This window comes from Microcaecilia unicolor, chromosome 11 (genome assembly GCF_901765095.1).
Source record: "Microcaecilia unicolor chromosome 11, aMicUni1.1, whole genome shotgun sequence".
Taxonomy (NCBI): Eukaryota; Metazoa; Chordata; class Amphibia; order Gymnophiona; family Siphonopidae; genus Microcaecilia; species Microcaecilia unicolor.
Genome location: NC_044041.1, coordinates 50970437 through 50994051, shown reverse-complemented (window position 1 = coordinate 50994051; position 23615 = coordinate 50970437). Strand labels below are relative to the sequence as shown.

Here is a 23615-nt window from a genome sequence, read left to right as displayed (position 1 = left end):
GCTGTAACAGGGACTAGGAGCTAAGTGTTGGGGATTGAAGTTCCACTCAACCAAGGGGAGCTCTCTGACTTAGGCTAAGTTCCCAGACAGTTCTTTGTGTTTGGTCTCCTGAGTGATGTGGTAAAGGGAAAGTGGTTTGATGTTGTATGGAAGTCTGTGGGAACAAGGGCACAGAGAATAACCTGGTCCAGATAGTGGAGTGCTGGAATGGCTAGTGGTATAGAAGAAACCCCATAGCTATTGCCAGTGATAAAAGAATGGTGTTTGTTCTGGTTTCATGGTAGCACAATGGGGAAAGGGCTAGTAGAAAAGCCAAAAACCAGTAGCTAATTTAAAAGATAAAAAGAAATGTGTTTAACCCTGAGTTTGTAAGGTAGCACAGTGGGGAGAGAGTCAGTTATTAAGAAATACCCCTTAGCTATTTGAATGGTTGAAAAGGTCCCATTGATTGTTTCTTTGTAAAGTGAGCCATGCTTAGAGTTGTGCTGTGTAGGACCAGTTGAAAACCCGGCCTGGATTGTGAGTTTAAGCCAGGTCAGGCAGGAAAAGGAATGTGATGTAACCTTTGTTATAAGGAATATGCAGAAAAAGTCCTATTGATTGTTTGTAAAGTAAACTGTGCTTAGAGTTATGTTGTTGTACAAGACCAGTAAGAAAACCTGGCCTAGATTGTGTATGTGAGCAAGATCAGGCAGGAGATTTAAGTAAGAGGTTGCAGGAATATGTGGAATGTATTTTTATGACAAAGTTTGTGTTTTATGCTGTTTAGTTTAGATGTATTAAAGAACCAGCATCTTACTGAATGGTCGTAGTTTGTGTCTCATTGTGGGCAGCCAAAAAGTGGGGAGATTCTTCCTAGAACAGAGGATAAAAGCCTTATCCCTGAAGCCAGAAGATCTATTTGCTTGCCATGCATACTCATTGTGGAAATCCTGAAATCCCAACCTGGCGAGGGCCGAGGTTGGATATCCCTGTGTTACAGGAAGGAAATGAAGAAGATCTAGACTTGTCCTCAGGAAGTCTCTGAGGCTTAGAATCAGTCAAGCCCTTCACTTTCTTCTCTAAGTCTTCTCCAAAGAGAAGCTTACCCCTAAAAAGAAGTCTGCTCAGATGAGATTTGATTGCAGCAACTTAAGACCAGTTCCTGAGCCAAAGAAGTCTTCTAGCTGAAACTACCTAGGCCATGTCTCTTGCAGAAATGTGAACCAAATCATAGAGAGCATCAATAAAAAGCCATGGTCACGAAATGCCTAGCCACCCACCTGGGGTTACCCCACAGCTACTTAGAGGCTCTAACCCCAGCACAGCTCAGGTCCGCCTGCACCTGTCGCTTGTGCTCTACACTAGCGCCCTCCTTCCACTGACTGGGTCACAACCGCCTCTGGGTGAGTCTCCCACTCTCCAATTATCCCCAGTGATTTCTAGGTTACTGGAGCCATACTCCCAGTGGTCCCATAGTTCCCAGAAAGCACTCACAGACCCAACATACAAACCACCAGGATTCTCTATCAGTCCAGACAGGCAGAGTCAACAAACTAAATGGGTTTACTATCAAACTGGAACAATCAACGAAAAAAAAAAATGTGAAATTAGCAAACAACAGGTAACTGAATTATAAATCAATTATAATACTAATTAAACATTTGCGTACTGTCTGAACAGTACCTGGAAAGACCAGGACATATAATTCACCAAACCTCTGCAAAGCGATCTGTCTCTCTTTTTTCCCGGGCTGAAGCAACAGCCAGCAACAACTGCTGGGTAATTTCAAACTACAAGCCAATTAGAGCCCAGTCAACAAGTCTTAAAAGTATACTGCTCACAGTACCGTAGATTCACTTCTTCACTAAGTGAAACTAAAAGAGGGCATGCACTTTTCTATAACAGCTTTAACATAAAACATGCACCACCTGCTGGCCAAACTAGAGAAATGCACTTCAAAAGTTAAAGCAATTTTACAAGTTTAAAACACACTGTTCTGTCACAGCCATAGCACAGAAGGGTCCTCTCCTTTAGAAGGTGGGATTTTTCCCTTCTCCAACAGCTCCACCATGGATGGAGCTCTGGAGTCCAGCAAAAGCTCACTGTGAGAAAAGACAGACTGAGTCACAATCCTCTAACATGTCCAAATACTTTTATTCGCAGCTATAGCTTCAGGTAGAGACCCTGAGGAAGGTGGTAAAGAATCTATGCTCTGAGCTTCCTGCAAACATTTAGGAGGAAGGCTTTATGCAAAAGGAGTACAAACTCTGGGGAAAAAGGTGTCTAACCCCTGAATTCAGCAGTGAAGGTATAGAAATGTGCTCTATGGAAGCTGAAAGCAAATTAAGATTTCTGTGCATACAAACGTTAATATCCTGTTTCTCTCATCTACAGGATGTACTGAGATGGAAGTTGAATCTGCTTAAAGATTAGACATGGCACCTGCTACCAGTAGCGAAATTTTCCCATACAGTGTGTGTTGAGGCAACAGCAGTGAAAACTCCACAATCTTGTGTTAAGTTTAATTGTCTAGTTCCCGCAGAACTGTTACAAAAGTCTCCTGACCACTGAGACCCTGCCCAGCAAGAACAGCACTGCCCCAGTGATGGGTAGGCGCCAATACCTGCCTGGGTCTCCATGTAAACCTGCAGACGATTACCAAATTTATTATTTAATAAAGTGCACCAGCTTAAGAGGAGAAAACACCCTCATGTTCAACTGGAAAAAAAATACACGGTCAGACGTCATCATCTGCTGGAGACAGAGAAATACTGAGGAGCTTACGTTGCACGGTGCCCTTGTGGGGCAGAGCTCATAGCTCACAGCTCTTGTTAACTGTCTCCATCTGCTAAGAAAAAGAAGATTTTCAAAAGATTTAACCAAATAACTACAAAGGTTATATGCTAAAGATATCCAACTTAAAATCTACTCCTTCTGATAAATCTGTGGATGTAAAATCTTTGGGTCAGGGGTAGATTTCAGAATTTAGCTGGATGGCGCTAAACAGTTAAGTCTGTTCCATCCACCCTCCCCAAAAAAGTCATCTGCCTGCCAAACCTCCTCCCCGAATCCAGTTCTAAAGTGCCTCCTGTCACTCTACCCTCTCAACCCCAGCACCAATAAAAAAAAGCGGAGGGGGAGTTGCTCTTGCTGCTTGCTCGTCTAAGGGAAGGCTTGGGAGAAAAGCTTTTGCTCAGCTCCCCTCTACAGTACCTCCGTAACTGACAATGACTGAATCAGCGGAAGAAAAACAGCGTCTTGGAGTGAGACGATTAACTTGAGCCTGACAGTCGCATCCTGCCCAAGCAAGCCAGGTTTGGATACCAAAATTGTGCTGGGTGTGTTTGGGGAGGCACAAACACTGAGTTTGCCCATAGTTGGAGAGGCTCTGGGTCTGGAGAAGCAAATATTCTTGGAACATCTGCAGTCTCACTTCTTCCCCCTGACTGTAAAGCCGCTGGTTGTGACCCCAAGTCTGATTTGGAATGTTTTGGCAAGATTTATTTATTTATTTATTTTATTGCATTTGTATCCCACATTTTCCCACCTATTTGCGGGCTCAGTGTGGCTTACAATACATTGTAATGATGGAAGTACAATTTGTTACAACACAATTATGGTTACATTGTGAGGAGTTAAGTTAAAACAAAGTCCAAGTATCGTTAAGGGGAATAAAACAATGGAGAAGATTAGGCATTCATTATTAAATTGCTCCAACAAGTTGAATGATCCATCAGTAGAGTTCAAAAGCAAAATGCAGCAAACAGAGGAAAAGCTGGGGAACTTCCAGGGGAAACTGGAGATCATACAAAAACATTTGACTGGCGAACAGAAATTGGGAACTGAGTTAAAGATAAGATCATTTGTAACAGAAGGCTGGAATATCTTGAAACAATACTAAACACCTGAACTTAAGATTTTTAATTTTTCCCAAGAAACAAGGATTTGGTCCCAGAGACACGTTTAAGAAATATTTTATAGAATTGTTAAAGATCTCTTCTAAGTTAACTCCACCTCTAAAGGCATTTTACTTGCCAACGGGAAATCAATCCTTGGAGACTGAGCTTCCCCTGGATATGAACTTTTTAGAATGTTCTGAAGAGCTAATATAGGGGAGATGGACACACAGCTTTTTTTTGTATTTGAACAAGATATCAATACTATCATGCATTTGTTATTTTGGAACTCCCAGGTTTTGTTTCATGGACAGAAAATCTGGATATATCCTGACTTTGCAAGACCAACTCAGGAATATTGTAAATTGTTTCTTGCTATGAAAGAGGAGACACACAGTTTGGGCGCCTCTTTTTTTCCTTCACTATCCCCGTAAGTGCTCAGTTAAGTACTTGGGGGATAGTTGTATAGAACAGTTGAGATTTTTTTAGATTCTAAGAAATTGCTTAACCCAGTTGTTTCAGCTCCCAACCGAACTGAGGATATATGATTACACTAATAGAAGACTCTCTAGTAGTCATACATATTCCTTTTGCAAAATTTTATTTCCTTTAATCGCTCCCTCTAATTTTCTCTCATACCCCCAGATTACACAATGAAATGTTTCCTAAATCTGGCCCTGGAGTACCCCTTGCCAGTCAGGTATTAAGGATATCCACAACTAATACGCATGAAAGAGATTTGCATATAACGGAAGCAGTGTATGCAAATCCAATTCATGCATATTCATTCTGGATATCCTGAAAACCTGACTGGTAAGGGGTATTCCAGGACTGGACTTGGGAAACACCAGTCTAATGGATCTTTGAAAGTAATTTCTTTAAATTTATGTTTATACTATTTAGCTCATATTTCTATAGCAAGTTTTATTTGTGAAATTGACATTTCAACAAATAAATTTTTTAAAAAAAAGTGAAGTTCACCCTCCCCCAACCTACTCATCAACCCCTACCCTCTTCCCCCAGGATACCCCAATGTCAGTCCAGAGTACATAGGCAGGAAACTTTTTCCTCCAGTTCACTTGGTGATTATATTATTCTGATAAAATATTATCTGGGTCAAACCGGATTTGTAGCAGCACTGTGCAGTTAAGTGCTGTGAAAATCTAAGGATGGTTTAAGCATGGTTTAAGCAAGTGATGGGCAACCTTTTGAGCTTGGTTTGTCAAAATTCGCCAAAAAACCGAGCATAACTCGGGTGGTGTGTCACTTCGAGAAAAAAACCATAATTTCGCGATATTTATAGTTTAAATAACAAAAATGTATAATTGTAATATATAACTGTATTTAATAAACCAAACCCTAATTATTTAACTTACCTGCTTAGTGACTTCTTTGTTCATCTGTCAGTCGGTTTCTTTTGTTGGTCTTGATATTATTTAACTTGTGTGGGGTGCCGTGAACTAAAGTAAGTGAGGGGGAGGGGGAATTCTTTAACTAATCTGCCTATTAGTGACTTTTTTGTTGCTCAATTTCATTGGCTAAATCTTCAATTGAAGGTTGGTATTTTGTACACTTCAAGCCCAAGCAAGCGCTACTAACTTCATCTTTCAATCTGTTTCTTTTGTTGGTTTTCATAACGCTGAGAATAAGGTTTCACAAAAGTACGTAGAGGGAAAAATTGTGAGTAAAGCCATTGCTATATTTTTCAGAGTGCTAAAAGTGTCTGGTAATCGGATCCAGGCACTCCAAATTTCCTGGTAACTCAGATATTCTCTTAATAATTGCATCTTTATTCTGCATATCGTGAAATAGAACTGGTGCACATCTTAGGAGAGTTTCTTTAATAAATCCTCCCTCACTGAGTGCTTTTCCATGCTGAGCTATGGAGTGAGCAATGCTCAAACTTCCAGATGTTAAATTTGTAGAACCTTTTACAAATGTAAGGATGGAATTAGATTGGCTCTTATAAAAGTGTAGATGCCTGGAAATGTATTCCTTCCTTTCATCCTCACTTTTTTTCAAGAGCTGGGAATTAGTTTCAAAATGTCTATTTATATTCCACGTTCTGCTTACTACCGTTTCAGTACATAGAACGCAAAATGATCTGCCATTTTTTTCTATAATGCCATACATCTCGGTCCATGTCTCTTGAAAGGGTCGGCTACTGCTACTACCACTTCCTTTACTTAACCTTGGTTTTTTTATTTTTTGGGTTCTTCATCAGGGGGGCAGTGACAGAAGGTAAAATTATGTATAATCATACCTGATAATTTTCTTTCCATTAATCATAGCTGATCAATCCATAGACTGGTGGGTTGTGTCCATCTACCAGCAGGTGGAGATAGAGAGCAAACTTTTGCCTCCCTATATGTGGTCATGTGCTGCCGGAAACTCCTCAGTATGTCGATATCAAAGCTCCATCCGCAGGACTCAGCACTTAGAGAATTACACCCACGAAGGGACACTCTGCCCAGCTCACCACCGCCGAAACGGGGGAGGGGAATTAACCCAGCTCATCCCCACACAAGTGGGGGAGGGGAATCCGTCCAGCTCATCCCCGCGGAGCGGGGGAGGGACACCACACCCGCCGATGCGGGGGGATCTGGCTTATCCTGCAACCGCAACCGCGGGAGGAGCTGACTGACCCTAACACCGCCGAAGCGGGAAGGGTACAAAGCTGCCCTACAGCCGCACGAAGCGGGAGGGAGTGCCGGCAGAATTTAAATCTCAATCCAGCCCCGAAAACGGAGGGGAGAGGAATGCAGCAGCTCACTGTAACACAAACTCGTCTTAACTCTTGAAGAATCCAAGTGAAAAAACTTGAACACGAAGTCTTTCTGAAGTAACTGAAGACTAAACTTGAACCTGAAATGCAACCAGAATAAAAACAGTACAGATATCTGGGCGGGGCTATGGATTGATCAGCTATGATTAATGGAAAGAAAATTATCAGGTATGATTATACATAATTTTACCTTCCATATCATCAAGCTGATCAATCCATAGACTGGTGGGATGTACCGAAGCAGTACTCACCCAGGGCGGGACATAGAAATCCCTGACCTCAACACTGAAGCTCCAAACCGGGCCTCCGCCCGTGCAGCCACAGTCAAACGGTAATGCTTGGAGAATGTATGAGCCGAAGCCCAAGTTGCCGCCTTGCATATCTCTTCCAAGGAGACGGATCCGGCCTCTGCCATCGAGGTCGCCTGAGCTCTCGTGGAGTGAGCCTTCAGCTGGATAGGCGGCACCTTCCCTGCGGCCACATAAGCCGCTGCAATGGCTTCCTTGACCCATCTTGCCACTGTAGGCTTAGCAGCCTGCAGACCCTTACGAGGACCTGCAAACAGGACAAACAGATGATCCGATTTCCGGAAATCATTGGTCACTTCCAAGTATCTGATGATGACTCGTCTCACATCCAGATATTTAAGAGCAGAGTACTCCTCTGGGTAGTCCTCCCTACGAAAGGAAGGGAGACATAGCTGCTGATTCACATGGAAGCGAGAAACAATCTTGGGCAGGAAGGAAGGCACTGTGCGAATAGTCACTCCTGCCTCAGTGAACTGTAGAAAAGGCTCTCGACATGAGAGCGCCTGGAGCTCGGAAACTCTTCTGGCTGAAGTGATAGCCACCAAAAAGACTGCTTTCAACGTCAGGTCTTTCAGAGATGCCCTTGACAAGGGTTCAAACGGCGGCTTCTGCAATGCTCTTAGCACCAGGTTGAGATTCCACGCAGGCACCACTGAGTGCAGAGGAGGGCGCAGGTGATTAACCCCCTTGAGAAAGCGCACCACATCTGGCTGCGAAGCCAGGGAAGCACCCTTCAGGCGGCCCCTGAAGCAAGCCAGAGCCGCTACCTGGACCTTAAGGGAACTGAGCGACAGGCCTTTGTCCAGACCTTCTTGCAGGAACGTCAACACTGAAGAAATTGGAGCAGTGAAAGGAGAAAGAGAGCCTGCTTCACACCACGCTGCAAAGATACGCCAAACCCTGGCGTAAGCAGTAGAAGTAGAGCGTTTCCTCGCTCTCAGCATAGTGGCGATGACCTTGTCTGAGAAGCCCTTCTTCCTCAGACGCTGCCGCTCAATAGCCAGGCCGTAAGACCAAAGGGGGAGGGATCCTCCATCACCACGGGACCCTGATGTAACAGGCCCTGATCCACTGGCAACCGCAGAGGATCGTCGACTGAGAGCCTGATCAAGTCCGCATACCAGGGATGCCTGGGCCAATCCGGACCCACCAGGATTATCCTGCCGGGATGCTTTGCCACCCGGTCTAGTACCCTGCCCAACATGGGCCAGGGCGGGAACACATAGAGAAGCTCTTGTGTCGGCCATTGTTGGAGAAGAGCATCTACTCCCAGGGATCGAGGGTCCCGTCCTCTGCTGAAGAAGCGCGGCACTTGGCAATTGGCCGATGACGCCATCAGATCTAGGCTCGGCTGGCCCCAGCGCTTCGCGATGTCCAAGAACGCCTGAGCAGATAGCTGCCACTCTCCGGGCTCCAAGGTATGGCGACTGAGAAAGTCCGCCTTGACATTCATGACTCCGGCAATGTGGGCCGCTGACAGCTGTTCCAGGTTCGCTTCCGCCCACTGGCATAGACTCATAGCTTCCTTGGCTAGAGGGGTGCTCTTGGTACCTCCCTGGCGGTTGACATAGGCCACAGCCGTGGCATTGTCCGACAGGACCCGTACAGGCTTGAACACCAGTACCGGGATGAACTCCAAAAGCGCCAACCGAATGGCTCTGAGTTCCAGGAGGTTGATAGACCACTTTACCTCTGCAGGAGAGAGCCCCTGCGCTGTCCTTCCCAAGCAGCGGGCTCCCCAGCCCGATAACGAGGCGTCCGTCGTGACGACAATCCACTCTGGGGACACCAGAGGCATTCCCGCAGACAACTTGTCTGTCTGCATCCACCAGCTCAGCGCCTTGCGCACTGCTGGATCCAAGGGAAGACGCACAGCATAATCCTCCGACATCGGAGTCCAGCGCTGCAGCAGAGAGTGTTGTAGTGGTCTCATATGAGCCCTGGCCCAGGGCACTACTTCCATCGTGGCCGTCATAGAGCCCAACAGCTGCACATAGTCCCAAGCCCGAAGAGGAGAGGCTACTAGGAACTGGTCCACCTGAGCCTGAAGCTTGACAATCCGATTGTCTGGCAGGAACACTCTGCCCACTTGGGTGTCGAATCGAACTCCCAGATACTCCAGGGACTGAGTCGGGCGCAGCTGGCTCTTCTCCCAGTTGATGATCCATCCCAGGGAGCTCAAAAGAGCAACTACCCGGTCCACAGCTTTGCCGCACTCTACATAAGAGGGGGCTCGGATCAACCAGTCGTCCAGATAAGGATGGACTTGTACTCCTTCCTTTCGCAGGAAGGCCGCTATGACCACCATTACCTTGGAAAAGGTCCGCGGAGCAGTAGCCAACCCGAACGGGAGGGCTCTGAACTGGAAGTGTCGGCCCAGGACTGCAAAACGCAGAAAGCGTTGATGAGGAGGCCAGATGGGAATATGCAGGTACGCTTCCTTGATGTCCAAGGATGCCAGGTACTCCCCTGCCTTCACTGCCGCTATAACAGAGCGGAGAGTCTCCATGCGAAAGTGCCGCACTTTCAAGGCCCGATTGACCCCTTTGAGGTCGAGGATAGGCCGGACAGAACCTCCTTTCTTTGGTACCACAAAGTAAATGGAGTAACGCCCCTTGCCAAGCTGACTTTCTGGCACCGGAACGACCGCACCCAGGCGGATCAGATTGTCCAAAGTCTGCTGCACTGCCACAGCTTTGACCGGAGACTTGCAGGGAGAGAGTACAAACCCGTCTCTTAAGGGTCGGCAGAACTCTAGCTTGTAGCCGTATCTGATGACTTCCAGCACCCAAGCGTCTGAAGTTATTGTGGTCCACTCGCCCAGAAACGAGGACAGCCGTCCTCCAATCTGCACTGGGGCGTGGACCAAGGCCCCGTCATTGGGTACGAGACCCTGGGGGAGGACCGGAGGGAGCACCTCCGGGACGGCGGTCTCTGCGAAAGGAATGCTGCTTGGGGGAGAAATTCCTCTTAAAGGAAGAGGGGGCAGAAGCACCTGACCTGCCCGGGCGGTACCGACGGGCTTCCTGAAACCGTCCTCTGGAGGTACCGGAACGAGCACTCGCCCGAGCCCTGACCTCCGGTAACTTCTTGCCCTTAGACGTGCCGAGATCAGTCACGATTTTGTCCAGCTCGACCCCAAAGAGCAGCTTGCCTTTAAAAGGCAATCTAGCCAGGCGGGATTTTGAGGCGTGGTCAGCAGACCAATGTTTCAGCCAAAGCCACCGCCGCGCAGAGACAGTCTGAGCCATGCCTTTCGCTGAGGCTCTCAAGACATCATACAGCAAGTCTGCCAAATAGGCTAAGCCCGATTCCAGGGCTGGCCAATCATTCCTCAAGAAATGATCCGAGGGGGAAGCCCGCTGCACCATAGTCAGGCACGCCCTGGCCACATAGGAGCCGCAAACTGAGGCCTGCAAACTTAAAGCAGCCGCCTCAAAGGACGACCTTAAAGCCGCCTCCAATCTCCTGTCTTGGGCGTCCTTTAGGGCCGTGCCACCTTCCACCGGCAATGCCGTTTTCTTAGTCACCGCAGTGATTAAAGAATCCACGGTAGGCCACAGATAGGCCTCACGTTCACTCACAGCCAAAGGATAGAGGCGGGACATAGCCCTAGCCACTTTAAGGCTCGCTTCTGGGACATCCCATTGAGCCGAAATTAAGGTGTGCATGGCATCATGCACGTGGAAGGTTCTAGGCGGGCGCTTAGTCCCCAGCATAATGGCAGAGCCAACAGGGGCTGAGGGAGAGACGTCCTCCGGAGAGGATATCTTCAAAGTGTCCATGGCCTGTAACAACAGGTTGGGCAAATCCTCCGGGCGAAAAAGCCGCGCTGCAGAGGGGTCATCCGCTCCATCCGAGCGGGGATCCGTCTCCACCAAGGAATCCGCAAAGGACCGTTGGGAGACCTCAGACACGCTGCCCTCATCTACATCGGAGGAGACAAATTCCTCCAAGGCCTGGGAATCAACCCGAGGGCGTTTACCTCTGGGAACCTCAACCTCTTTACCAGAGGAGGGAGCGGGGGCAGCGTTGTGCATGAGGAAGGCCCGATGCAGCAGCAAAACAAACTCGGGGGAGAAACCCCCCAGACTGTGCACCTCCGCAGCCTGGGCAACAGCCCTAGGCGCGCTCTCAACCGGCGCTCGCAATAGCGGGGGAGAGACATGCTGCGCATCCAAAATGGCGTCCGGCGCGAAACTCCGCGAAGGAGCCACGCGGGAAGAACGGCTCTTAACTTTAGCCGCTTCTGTGCCGTCGCCCAAATTAAGGGCGTTCATGGCATTAATGTCTCCAACCTCAAGGGCGGCCCAAGAAGAAGCCGTCCGAGCCGCGTGGCCGGCCAAGATGGCGGAGGCGAGGAGCGGGGGATGGGCGTTTATGGCGGGAAAAACCGCCACGCCGGAGGAAGGACCGGGACATGCATCGGTCGCGAAACTGTCACCCACCAAGGGCGAATCCGGCTTGAAGACCCCCGCATCCCCTCTAGAAGCGCTCGAGCGACCCGGGGAGCGACCCTTTGCGCCCTCGCCCTCCGACGCCATGAGCCACGAGGAGAAGAATCGGGGAACCCCCGCCCGCTATAAAAAGGTAAAATTACCTGCTGTCCGCTCCGAGTTGTAACGACCTGGTGTCTCAGTGAGTAGCTGCAATAGACGCTTAAATAAACGTCGAAATAAACGCCTTTAAGGCCGTTCAAAATTTTTTTTTTTTTTTTTTTTTTTTTAACGGAGCCAGCGGGGGGGGGGAGAAAAGGAGGGACCTGGCACCACCAGGTTTGCACTTGCTCAAAAGAGCCCTCAACCCCAGGCACTCAACAAAACCTAAAAATTAGGCTTGGAGGCCTAGCCAGAGCTGCTGCTGTGTGTGACCACCACCTGCTGAGATAGAGAACATACTGAGGAGTTTCCGGCAGCACATGACCACATATAGGGAGGCAAAAGTTTGCTCTCTATCTCCACCTGCTGGTAGATGGACACAACCCACCAGTCTATGGATTGATCAGCTTGATGATATGGAAGATAGAATTATAGATAGCCTGTTAGCCCTGCAGGCAATTAGGGGTTAACTAGCCTAACTGACCACCTTATGTAAATTAAGATGGCTGCCGCTATTTCTAATGGCAGGAAACGGCACCCATAGCACATGCCCTCGCCTCTCCCAGCCTCCCCCTCACCTATCTCAGTAATGATGGTCAATTAGAAATCCACGACACCCCAGAACAGTAGATTGGATGATGATTGCTGTGGTTATGTGGTTGCTGGTAATGGCGATCACAGGGCCCTCAGAGATGCGTCCCCCACGGCATTCCGCTGCTTTCTGCTCCGCCGGCCGGAAGTGAGGTCAAACGGCCGTGCAGGAGCCGGGGCAGAGGGAGCAGCAGGAAGGGAACGAGCGGAGGACTCGGAGGGAGCCAATAGGAGCGCACACGGGTAAACATGCACCTGGGGGGGGGGGGGATTTCGCCAGGAAGGGAGGTCGCGCTGCACCTTGGGGGGGGGGGGGGGCGCATCGGCAATCCGCCCGGGTGTCAGCAAGGAACGCCGCTGCTTCTCTGTATGCGGCCACATGTGGCCGCGTGTCATCGAAAATGGCTACGCGTGTCATAGGTTCGCCATCAGGGGTTTAAGCAGACCAGAAGTCTCTCCTGCCTGCTCAAAGCATGCTGATTATTAACCCTATATTAATAAGAAAATAAGAAATTCTTACTTGACACTGTTCATGGTTTGCATTTTCATCAATCCTTATGTAGGTGAAATTCTGGAAGTTTAAGAACATCTCTAAAATGTCCAACATGAGTAGCATCTGGGAGAAAATCAGCACCCGGCGTCCCTCAGATTTCAGTTTCTGCAGCAGCACTGCCAGAGCTTCCAGCTTCCCTGTTTTAAAGAAAACAGGAAAGAGAGGTGTGTGAGTAACCCAAAAAACACTCGGGCTTCCCCTCCTTCCTTCCTTCATATGGTGTGTGCTCCATACCTGAATCATACTGCACCAAACGCAGGTCAGGGAACTGTAGTAACAACGGCATGGTCGTCTGTCGCAGCTGCTGCAAACAGGGAGCCCACTGCTGTACAAGCTTCTGCTTCAAATTCTTCCTTCCCTGAGTGTATGAAGGGGGAGGATTCACCACGTATAGACATGGTGGAGCAGCCAATGCTGCTGGCACCACACACATCACCCTGAAATATAAGAATTTCACAAGAGACAGAGGTTAGACAAGAAGTAAAGTTGCTTACCTGTAACAAGGGTTCTTCATAGACAGGGGAATGCAGCAATACAGTGAATGATACACATACCTGTAGCAGGTGTTCTCCGAGGACAGCAGGCTGATTGTTCTCACGACTGGGTGACGTCCGCGGCAGCCCCCACCAACCGGAAGAAGCTTCGCGGGCGGTCCGCACGCAGGGCACGCCCACCGCGCATGCACGGCCGTCTTCCCGCCCGTGCGTGACCGTTCCCGCCAGTTGAATGACAAGCAAAAACTATGAAACGCAACTCCAAAGGGGAGGAGGGAGGGTAGGTGAGAACAATCAGCCTGCTGTCCTCGGAGAACACCTGCTACAGGTATGTATCATTCACTTTCTCCGAGGACAAGCAGGCTGCTTGTTCTCACGACTGGGGTATCCCTAGCTCTCAGGCTCACTCAAAACAAGAACCCAGGTCAATTGAACCTCGCAACGGCGAGGATACAACAGAAAATTAACCTACGAAGAACAACTAACAGAGTGCAGCCTGACCAGAATAAATGCGGGTCCTGGAGGGTGGAGTTGGATTTACACCCCAAACAGATTCTGCAGCACCGACTGCCCGAACCGACTGTCGCGTCGGGTATTCTGCTGGAGGCAGTAATGTGATGTGAATGTGTGGACAGATGACCACGTCGCAGCCTTGCAAATCTCTTCAATAGTGGCTGACTTCAAGTGGGCCACTGACGCTGCCATGGCTCTAACACTATGAGCCGTGACATGACCCTCAAGAGCCAGCCCAGCCTGGGCGTAAGTGAAGGAAATGCAATCTGCTAGCCAATTGGAGATGGTGCGTTTCCCGACAGCGACCCCTAGCCTGTTAGGGTCGAAAGAAACAAACAATTGGGCAGACTGTCTGTGGGGCTGTGTCCGCTCCAAGTAGAAGGCCAATGCTCTCTTGCAATCCAATGTGTGCAACTGACGTTCAGCAGGGCAGGTATGCAGCCTTGGGAAGAATGTTGGCAACACAATTGACTGGTTAAGATGGAACTCCGACACCACCTTCGGCAGGAACTTTGGGTGGGTGCGGAGCACTACTCTGTTGTGATGAAATTTGGTATATGGAGCATGAGCTACCAGGGCTTGAAGCTCACTGACCCTACGAGCTGAAGTAACTGCCACCAAGAAAATGACCTTCCAGGTCAAGTACTTCAGATGGCAGGTATTCAGTGGCTCAAAAGGAGGTTTCATCAGCTGGGTGAGGACGACGATGAGATCCCATGACACTGCAGGAGGCTTGATAGGGGGCTTTGACAAAAGCAAGCCTCTCATGAATCGAACGACTAAAGGCTCTCCAGAGATGGCTTTACCTTCCACACGATAATGGTAAGCACTAATCGCACTAAGGTGATTCCTTACTGAGTTGGTCTTGAGGCCAGACTCTGATAAGTGCAGAAGGTATTCAAGCAGGTTCTGTGCAGGGCAAGAACGAGGTTCTAGGGCCTTGCTCTCACACCAAACGACAAACCTCCTCCACTTGAAAAAGTAACTCTTTTTAGTGGAATCCTTCCTAGAGGCAAGCAAGACACGGGAGACACCCTCCGATAGACCCAACGCAGCGAAGTCTACGCCCTCAACATCCAGGCCATGAGAGCCAGAGACTGAAGGTTGGGGTGCAGCAACGCTCCGTCGTTCTGCGAAATGAGAGTCGGAAAACACTCCAATCTCCACGGTTCTTCTGAGGACAACTCCAGAAGAAGAGGGAACCAGATCTGACGGGGCCAAAAGGGCGCTATCAGAATCATGGTGCCGCGGTCTTGCTTGAGCTTCAGTAAGGTCTTCCCCACCAAAGGTATGGGAGGATAAGCATACAGGAGGCCGGTCCCCCAATGAAGGAGAAAGGCATCTGACGCTAGTCTGCCGTGTGCCTGAAGTCTGGAACAGAACAGAGGCAGCTTGTGGTTGGTCTGAGAGGCGAAAAGGTCCACCGAGGGGGTGCCCCACTCTCGGAAGATCTTGCGTACCACTCTGGAATGAAGCGACCACTCGTGCGGTTGCATGACTCTGCTCAGTCTGTCGGCCAGACTGTTGTTTACACCTGCCAGGTATGTGGCTTGGAGAAGCATGCCGAACTGGCAAGCCCAACGCCACATCCCGACGGCTTCCTGACACAGGGGGCGAGATCCGGTGCCCCCCTGCTTGTTGGTGTAATACATTGCAACCTGATTGTCTGTCCGAATTTGGATAATTTGGCAGGACAGCCGATCTCTGAAAGCCTTCAGTGCGTTCCAGATCGCTCGGAGCTCCAGGAGGTTGATCTGCAGATCCTTTTCCTGGAGGGACCACAGACCCTGGGTGTGAAGCCCATCGACATGAGCTCCCCACCCCAGGCGAGATGCATCCGTCGTCAGCACTTTCGTGGGCTGTGGAATTTGGAATGGACGTCCCAGGGTCAAATTGGTCCGAATGGTCCACCAGAGCAGTGAAGTACGGCAACTGGTGGAGAGGCGGATGACATCTTCTAGATTCCCGGTGGCTTGGAACCACTGGGAAGCTAGGGTCCATTGAGCAGATCTCATGTGAAGACGAGCCATGGGAGTCACCTGGACTGTGGAGGCCATATGACCCAGAAGTCTCAACATCTGCCGAGCTGTGACCTGCTGAGACGCTCTGATCTGCGAAGCCAGGGACAGGAGGTTGTTGGCCCTCGCTTCGGGAAGGAAGGCCTGAGCAATCTGGGTATTCAGCAGAGCTCCTATGAATTCCAGAGACTGGGTTGGCTGGAGATGGGACTTTGGGTAATTTATCACAAACCCCAGCAGCTCCAGGAGTTGAATAGTGCACTGCATGGACCGGAGGGCTCCTGCCTCCGAGGTGTTCTTGACCAGCCAATCGTCGAGATATGGGAACACGTGCACTCCCAGCTTGCGTAGATACGCCGCTACCACCACGAGGCACTTTGTAAACACCCGTGGGGCAGAGGCGAGCCCAAAGGGCAGCACACAATACTGAAAGTGCCGTGCGCCCAGGCGGAATCTGAGATACTGTCTGTGAGCTGGCAGTATCGGGATGTGAGTGTATGCGTCCTTTAAATCCAGGGAACATAGCCAATCGTTTTTCTGAATCATTGGCAGAAGGGTGCCCAAGGAAAGCATCCTGAACTTTTCTTTGACCAGGAATTTGTTCAGGCCTCTCAGGTCTAGGATGGGACGCATCCCTCCTGTTTTCTTTTCCACAAGGAAGTACCTGGAATAGAATCCCTTTCCTTCCTGCCCGGGTGGTACGGGCTCGACCGCATTGGCGCTGAGAAGGGCGGAGAGTTCCTCTGCAAGTACCTACTTGTGATGGGAGCTGAAGGATTGAGCTCCCGGAGGACAATTTGGTGGCAGGGAGGCCAAATTCAGGGCGTATCCGCACCGCACTATTTGGAGAACCCACTGGTCGGAGGTTATGAGAGGCCACCTTTGGTGAAAAAATTTCAACCTCCCTCCGACCGGCAGATCGTCCGGTACGGACACTTTGAGGGCAGCTATGTTCCCATGGATCCAGTCAAAAGCCCGTCCCCGGCTTTTGCTGTGGAGGCGCAGGGGGCTGCTTAGGCGCACGCTGTTGACGAGAACGAGCGCGCTGGGGCTGGCTGGGTGTACCTACGCTTGGTAAAAGCATAGGGTGCAGCCTGCCGGGCCTGGGAATAACGTCCACCTGCTGAGGTGGATGCTGAAGGCGCCCGGTGGGAGAGCTTGTCGAGGGCGGTTTCCCGCTGATGCAGTTGGTCCACCAGCTGCTCGACCTTCTCACCAAAAATATTATCCCCCCGGCAAGGGACGTCAGCCAGTCTCTGCTGGGTGCGGTTGTCCAGGTCAGAGGCACGCAGCCATGAGAGCCTGCGCATCACTATACCTTGGGCCGCAGCACGAGATGTTACGTCACAGGTGTCATATATACCCCTGGACAGGAACTTTCTGCACGCCTTCAGCTGCCTGACCACCTCCTGAAAAGGCCTGGACTGCTCCGGCGGGAGCTTGCCAACCAGGTCCGCCAGTTGCTTCACATTGTTCCGCATGTGGATGCTCGTGTAGAGCTGGTAAGACTGGATGCGGGTCACGAGCATGGAAGATTGGTAGGCCTTCCTCCCAAACGAGTCCAGAGTGCGAGACTCCCGCCCTGGGGGCGCCGAGGCAGTATCCCTCGAACTCCGTGCCCACTTGAGAGCAGAGTCCACGACCGCCGAGTCATGAGGCAATTGGGGCCGCATTAACTCTGGGTCCGAGTGGATTCTGTATTGGGACTCTGCTTTCTTGGGGATGGTGGGATTAGATAATGGTCTCATCCAGTTCCGAAGCAGTGTCTCTTTGAGGACATTGTGCAACGGCACCGTGGAGGACTCTCTAGGTGGTGATGGATAATCGAGGACCTCGAGCATCTCAGCCCTCGGCTCATCCACAGAGACCACGGGGAAGGGAATGCATATAGACATATCCCTGACAAAGGAGAGGCTCTCAGGAGGCGAGAGCTTCCTCTCTGGTGAAGGCGTGGGGTCGGAGGGAAGGCCCACAGACTCCTCTGAGGAGAAATATCTGGGGTCCTCCTCCTCCCCCCACGAGGCCTCTTCCTCGGTGTCGGACATAAGCTCATGCAGCTGAGTCCTCAACCGGGCCCGGCTCGACATCGAGGCACCGAGGCCTCGGTGTCGTCGAGCGGTGGACTCCCGCACCGGCGGGGACGAAGCTCCCTCCATCGATGTCGACTCCACCTGCGTGGCGGTCGAGACTGGCACCGCAAGCGGCGTCGGTGTCAAAGGCCTCGGCACCGGGCTAGAGCTCGCCGGCGCCAAAGTCAACGGCGCCGAGGGCGCAAGCACCCCTGGCAGCCCTTCCAGTATCCCCGGAAGGATGGCTCGGAGGCACTCGTCCAGGCCCGCTGCCAGGAAAGACGGGGAGGCCGGTAGAGGCGTCAGTGCCGGAAGCTGCTCGGGTCCAGGAGACTGCACCGAAGTGCTGGGACCCTGACGCGTCAGTACCTCCACTACCGAGGGGGACCTTTCCTCTCGACGCTGACGCTTACTCGGCGTCGACTCCTCTCCGGCGCCGGGGGCCGGGTGCATCGATGGCGACCGATGACGGTGCTTCTTTGGTTTCTTGCGGTGCCCGTCATCGGCGCTAGGTGGAATGGAGGAGGAGGAGGTCGATCCCCCTCGGTCTCGAGGGACCGGGTCAGACAGGGTTCGGTCCCGAGGGCCATGAGCAGAGGGAGTGACCGGGGCCGATTGCCCACGCGGCCTCTCACCCTTACCGTCACCGGAGGACCGGCGGGACCTGTGCTCCTGGGGTCGATGCCATCGGTGCCGATTTCGCGGACATCGATACCGGTACCGAAGAACCGGCCATCGATACCGATGCCGTCGAGGTCGACGTCGAGGGGCCGGCGCAAGTTCAAAAAAGACGGTCCCGAAGAACTTGCCTCGCAACTTGAGTCCGTTTCCGGAGACCAAGACACAAAGTACACGACTTGGTATCGTGCTCCGGCCCGAGGCACTGGAGGCACCAAGTGTCGGTCTGCGAGATAGGCCGGCCGCACCGACCACACTTCTTAAATCCACTCGGGACTTTCGAGGACATCGACGGAAAAATCGCGTCGGCGAAATCAAAGTCGTCAATGGTGGCGGTAAAATCACACCTTGAAAACAACTCGACCGCGCGGCCACAAGGCCGCAACGCGACGCCCCCGCTAGAAAACGAGGGAAAATACAGCGCGTTCTTTTTTTTTTTTTTTGAACAGAAGAAAAAACTTTTGGGGAACAGGCAACGAATAACAACGAAAGTAACGAAGGTCCGCGAACAACGCGACGGTTTTCCGGGGCTGAGGAAGAGAGAGAGGTGAACACGTCTCTCTCCAGGCGCGGAAAAGAAAAGACTGGCGGGAACGGTCACGCACGGGTGGGAAGATGACCGCGCATGCGCGGTGGGCGTGCCCTGCGTGCGGACCGCCCGCGAAGCTTCTTCCGGTTGGTGGGGGCTGCCGCGGACATCACCCAGTCGTGAGAACAAGCAGCCTGCTTGTCCTCGGACAATCTAGGTGACATCATCTGATGAAGCCTGTATGCCGGAGATCTCCAACAGCTCAGAGAAGTCATAATAAAGCTCTCCGAGCATGCACAGCAATTGCTGTGCTGCCTTGGTCTCCCTCCTCCCCCAGTCAATATCAGAGCTAAGGTGCGATAAGTCTTATTCCTCTTTCTTTCTTTTCACTCTAATTTTGCTTAGGTAAGCACCTTTGCTTTATCTATAGACAAGGCAAGGGAATGCAGGCACACTCTAAGTGAGCCCCAAGCTGAAAGTCACCAAATTATTACTGTCATAGTGGCCCGGAGGTATGAAGATGAGTGGAGGAGGATGAAATAAAGCGTGTTAATCTATCTTTATAGGGAACCACCTGCCCAAATGCTGCATCTTGAGCAAATTAATGATCCAGGCAGTAATGAAAGTACAAACTGAAGCCCAGGCTGCAGTACTGCAGATATACAGAGGTAGCTTTTGCACAGATCTGCTGTGAGCCTATGTTCCTAGGAGGCACTAAGCCTGTGAATGTGTAGCAAATGGAAATGCAGTCAGAAATCCAGTTTACTAAGGTCTGTTTACCAGCTGGCAAATCAGGATTATTTGGATTGTCAGTGATGAATAATTGTATAGATTTTCTTAGGTCGGTTCAGTAGAGGTTATAGAGCAGAGTTCATCCATCATCCAGAGTACGATGCACAGATTCAATTTGTGTTGAATGAGGCAAAGGCAAAATTTTAGGTAGGACCATGAATTGGTTGACATGAAAATCCAAATTTTGGATGAGCATGAAGAATCAAATTTATGAAGGGTAGTGAACAAGAGCTTGTAATTCACTTACCCCTTTTTTAATTGTGGTAATAGCTACTAGAAAAACTGTCTTCCAGGTTAAATGCTTCATATCAGCTGTTCCCAGAGGCTCAAATGTCTGATCTGTAAGAGAGGCGAATTTGACAATCAAGTCCCATATTGGTGGAGGAGTTCTCAAAGATGGTTTTATATTCATGAGGCCTCTCATGAAGTGGGAAACAATAGGAAAAGTGGTGACAGATTTTCCCTGAAGGCAGTTGTAAGCTGATATGGCACTAAATGGAGACACACAGATGAGGTATTAAGGCTTTGCTTGGAAACGCGAAGTAAATGAGGATTGTTGCTGGAGGGCACGTGATGGGATCTTCATTCTGAGACTGCACCCAGACTGAAAACTGTGACATGACTTTTCAAGTCGATGGCATTCATGATGCCAAAAGTACTTGCTTCACTGATTTTGCGACAGATTGTGCAATTACTAGGTCCTGCTCAATCCCCAAGCTATCAGTGATAAGCTCTTGAGACTGGGGTGCAGGACTTGTCCCCGTTCCAGAGTCCAAAATGTTGCATGATGGCCAACTGGTACTGGCTGATCTATGAACAGATTCAGGAGAACTGGAAACCAAACTCGTCTTGGCCAATAAGGAGCTATCAGGACTACCTGTGCCTTGTCCATGCAAACATTTTGCAGAACTCTGGAAATTAAGGGAAAGGGTGGAAAAGTATGGAGAAGGTTTTAATTCCAAGGAATGGCAAATATGCGACACAAATCTACAGACTTGGGGATAGGGAGCAAAAGAGAGCAGTGTGTGGTGTTCTTAGAAGCAAACAGATCTATGGAAGAAGGTCTCTAGAGACTGAATAGCATCTGGTCACATCTAAGGTCCATTCAAAGATTCAACTTGCAGCTAAGGGAATTTACTATCTGATTCTGCTGCCCTAGAATGTGTGCAGCTTGAAGTACGACTTGTAATTGGACTGCAAGGTTCAAAAGTTTCAGCGCTTCTTGGAGAGGAAATGACATCACCAGACACAAAAGCAGCTTAGGCTGGGAGCTCGAGAGAGCCTAATCTTAAATAGACTCTCATCCCCATGTAATTAAGCTTCAGCAGTGACCACAACTCAGGAGTCAAGTGGCAGTGACTTATGGTAGTGATGGTAAACAAAAAAGACTTGCTGATCTTCATTCTTTTCCATATGCCAGTGTAGTTCAAGGACAGCATAAATCTCCCAATATGGGATACAGTCAGATCCGCCATGGGCCTTCAATTTGGCGAGAGAATCTGGTGGGAGACAGCATGAAGGGGTCAATAAAACAGCATGGGGCTCATTTTCAAAGCACTTAGATTACTATCAGGCTTATTTTCGAAAGAGAAGGGCACCCATCTTTCAACACAAATCGGGAGATGGGCTTCCTTCTCTCAGGGTCGCCAAAATCGGCATAATCGAAAGACGATTTTGGGCGTCCCCAACTGCTTCCCGTAGCGGGGACGACCAAAGTTCCTGGGGGCATGTCAGAGGCGTAGCGAAGGCGGGACTGAGGCGTGCCTAACAGATGGGCGTCCTCGAGCGATAATGGAAAAGAAGGGCGTCCCTGACGAGCACTTGGCCGACTTTACTTGGTCCATTTTTTCTTATGACCAAGCCTCAAAAAGGTGACCGAACTGACCAGATGACCACCAAAGGGAATCGGGGATGACCTCCCCTAACTCCCCCAGTGGTGACTAACCCCCTCCCACCCTGAAAAAAAAAAAACTTTAAAAACTTTTTTTGCCAGCCTCAAATATCATACTCAAGTCCATCGCAGCAGTATCCAGGTCCCTGGGGGGAGGGGGGGAGGGGGGGGAGGAGGTGTGTGTGTGTCAGCGGAGGCATAGCAAAGGAGTGGACGTCCTTCTTTCAAACACTTTGAATGTCCTGAACTGCCTCCCCCCCCCCCCCCCACACACACAGGGACGGCCAAATTTCAAGGGAGTGGAGTGGCGGTCTAGTGGTTAGAGCACTGGTCTTGCAATCCAGAGGTGGCCGGTTCAAATCCCACTGCTGCTACTTGTAATCCAAAATCCAAATAAATAAATAAAGGGGGTGTTGGAGGCATAGCAAAAGCATGGATGTCCTTCTCACAGAAACATCCACATTTTGGACGTCCTCAACTGCAAGTCGCAGGGACGGAGGCATAGCGAAGGCGTCTAACACTTGGACGTCCTTCACCCATACTAAAAAAAAAAAAAAAAAAAAGACGTCCCTGATGAGCACTTGGACGTTTTCACCTGGACTTGTGTTTTTTTAAGGTTGTAGACAGCTATTATAAACGCAGCTTGTCTGCATGTATGAAGCCGTCTTTGGCATGCGCAGAGCAGCCACGCATAACGCCTGGCTATTCTGCACTGGCTTCCCCTCCTTAGGAAGGAAAACGTATGCAAATGAGCTAACAGTGAGCAGCTCATTTGCATGCAATTTCCTTCATGCATGCCCGTTCCTTTCCAAATCGCTAAGGGATCGGTAAGGGAAGGGCTTTTTCCGTTGAGTTAGTGCATCAGTTAGTTCACTGCAGTGCCCCCTAGGTTGCCCGGTTGGTATCCTGGCATGTCAGGCATGGGAGTGGTTTGGCGTTTTTGGAGCGGGGGGTGATGTGCACGGGCATCTGTGAGAGAAGGGGGGTTTGGATAGGGGGGGGGGGGCGACGCGTGCTTCGTTTACAGTGTATGGGAATGACGGCTGCGCTGGGGAGGGAAAAGACAGATGAAGCAATGGGCTTCCTAGCTTAGTGTAGTTGTGGTCATTATGACCCGCCCCCGACGTCATAACGTTTTGACGTGAGGGCAGGGCAGAGTTAGATGGTTTGTAAAAGTGGTTACAGAGCTTCGAACTTATGAACCCTGAAGCCACAAAGTTTAGAACATTGAGGTTGCTTTTTATGTGCAGATGGGGCGTGGCTGAGGGCGGGTCTATGAGTGAGGATGAGTGGTCCACATAGCCTAGCCTACACAGAGTACAGGAGTTCAGTACTTCACTGCCACGGAGTGAGCTTCAGAACATTTGAGGGGGGATTTTATTTATATAGATTGTGCAGATCTTGAATGTGGTACGTTCTTTAAGTGAGAGCCAGTGTAATTTCTTTCTTAGGGGTTTTGCACTTTCATATTTTGTTTTCCCAAATATGAGTCTGGCTGCGGTATTTTGGGCTGTTTGAAGTTTTTTGATGGTCTGTTCTTTACACTGAGCTTCTCATCTACCCCATAAACCAACCTCTCCTCCACCCCCATTCTCTATTTCTGTGGATAACACTCTCATCCTTCCTGTCTCATCAGCTGTTAACCTTGGGGTCATCTTCGACTCCTCCCTCTCCTTCTCTTCACATATTCAGCAGACTGCTAAAACCTGTCGTTTCTTTCTCTATATCATCAGCAAAATTCGCCCTTTCCTTTCTGAGCACACTACCAGAACCCTCATCCACACTCTTATCACCTCTCGCTTAGACCATTGCAACTTGCTTCTCACAGGTCTCCCACTTAGCCATCTCTCTCCTCTTCAATCTGTTCAAAATTCTGCTGCACGACTAATATTCCACCAGTGTCGTTATGCTCATATTA

At 50.1% G+C, this 23615-nt stretch overlaps 1 protein-coding gene across 3 annotated transcripts in view; it reads right to left on the bottom strand.

Moving 5' to 3' along the window:
• The window catches only part of EP400 (E1A binding protein p400), a 401921-nt gene that overhangs the window by 100735 nt on the left and 277571 nt on the right, over positions 1-23615 (bottom strand). For all 3 annotated transcript variants that reach the window (XM_030219806.1, XM_030219807.1, XM_030219808.1), the window contains 2 exons: positions 12948-13150; positions 12681-12850 (listed from right to left, as the gene is read on the bottom strand). In XM_030219806.1, coding sequence (XP_030075666.1) covers positions 12681-12850; positions 12948-13150 — 373 coding nt within the window. The remainder of the gene's footprint in view (positions 1-12680; positions 12851-12947; positions 13151-23615) is intronic.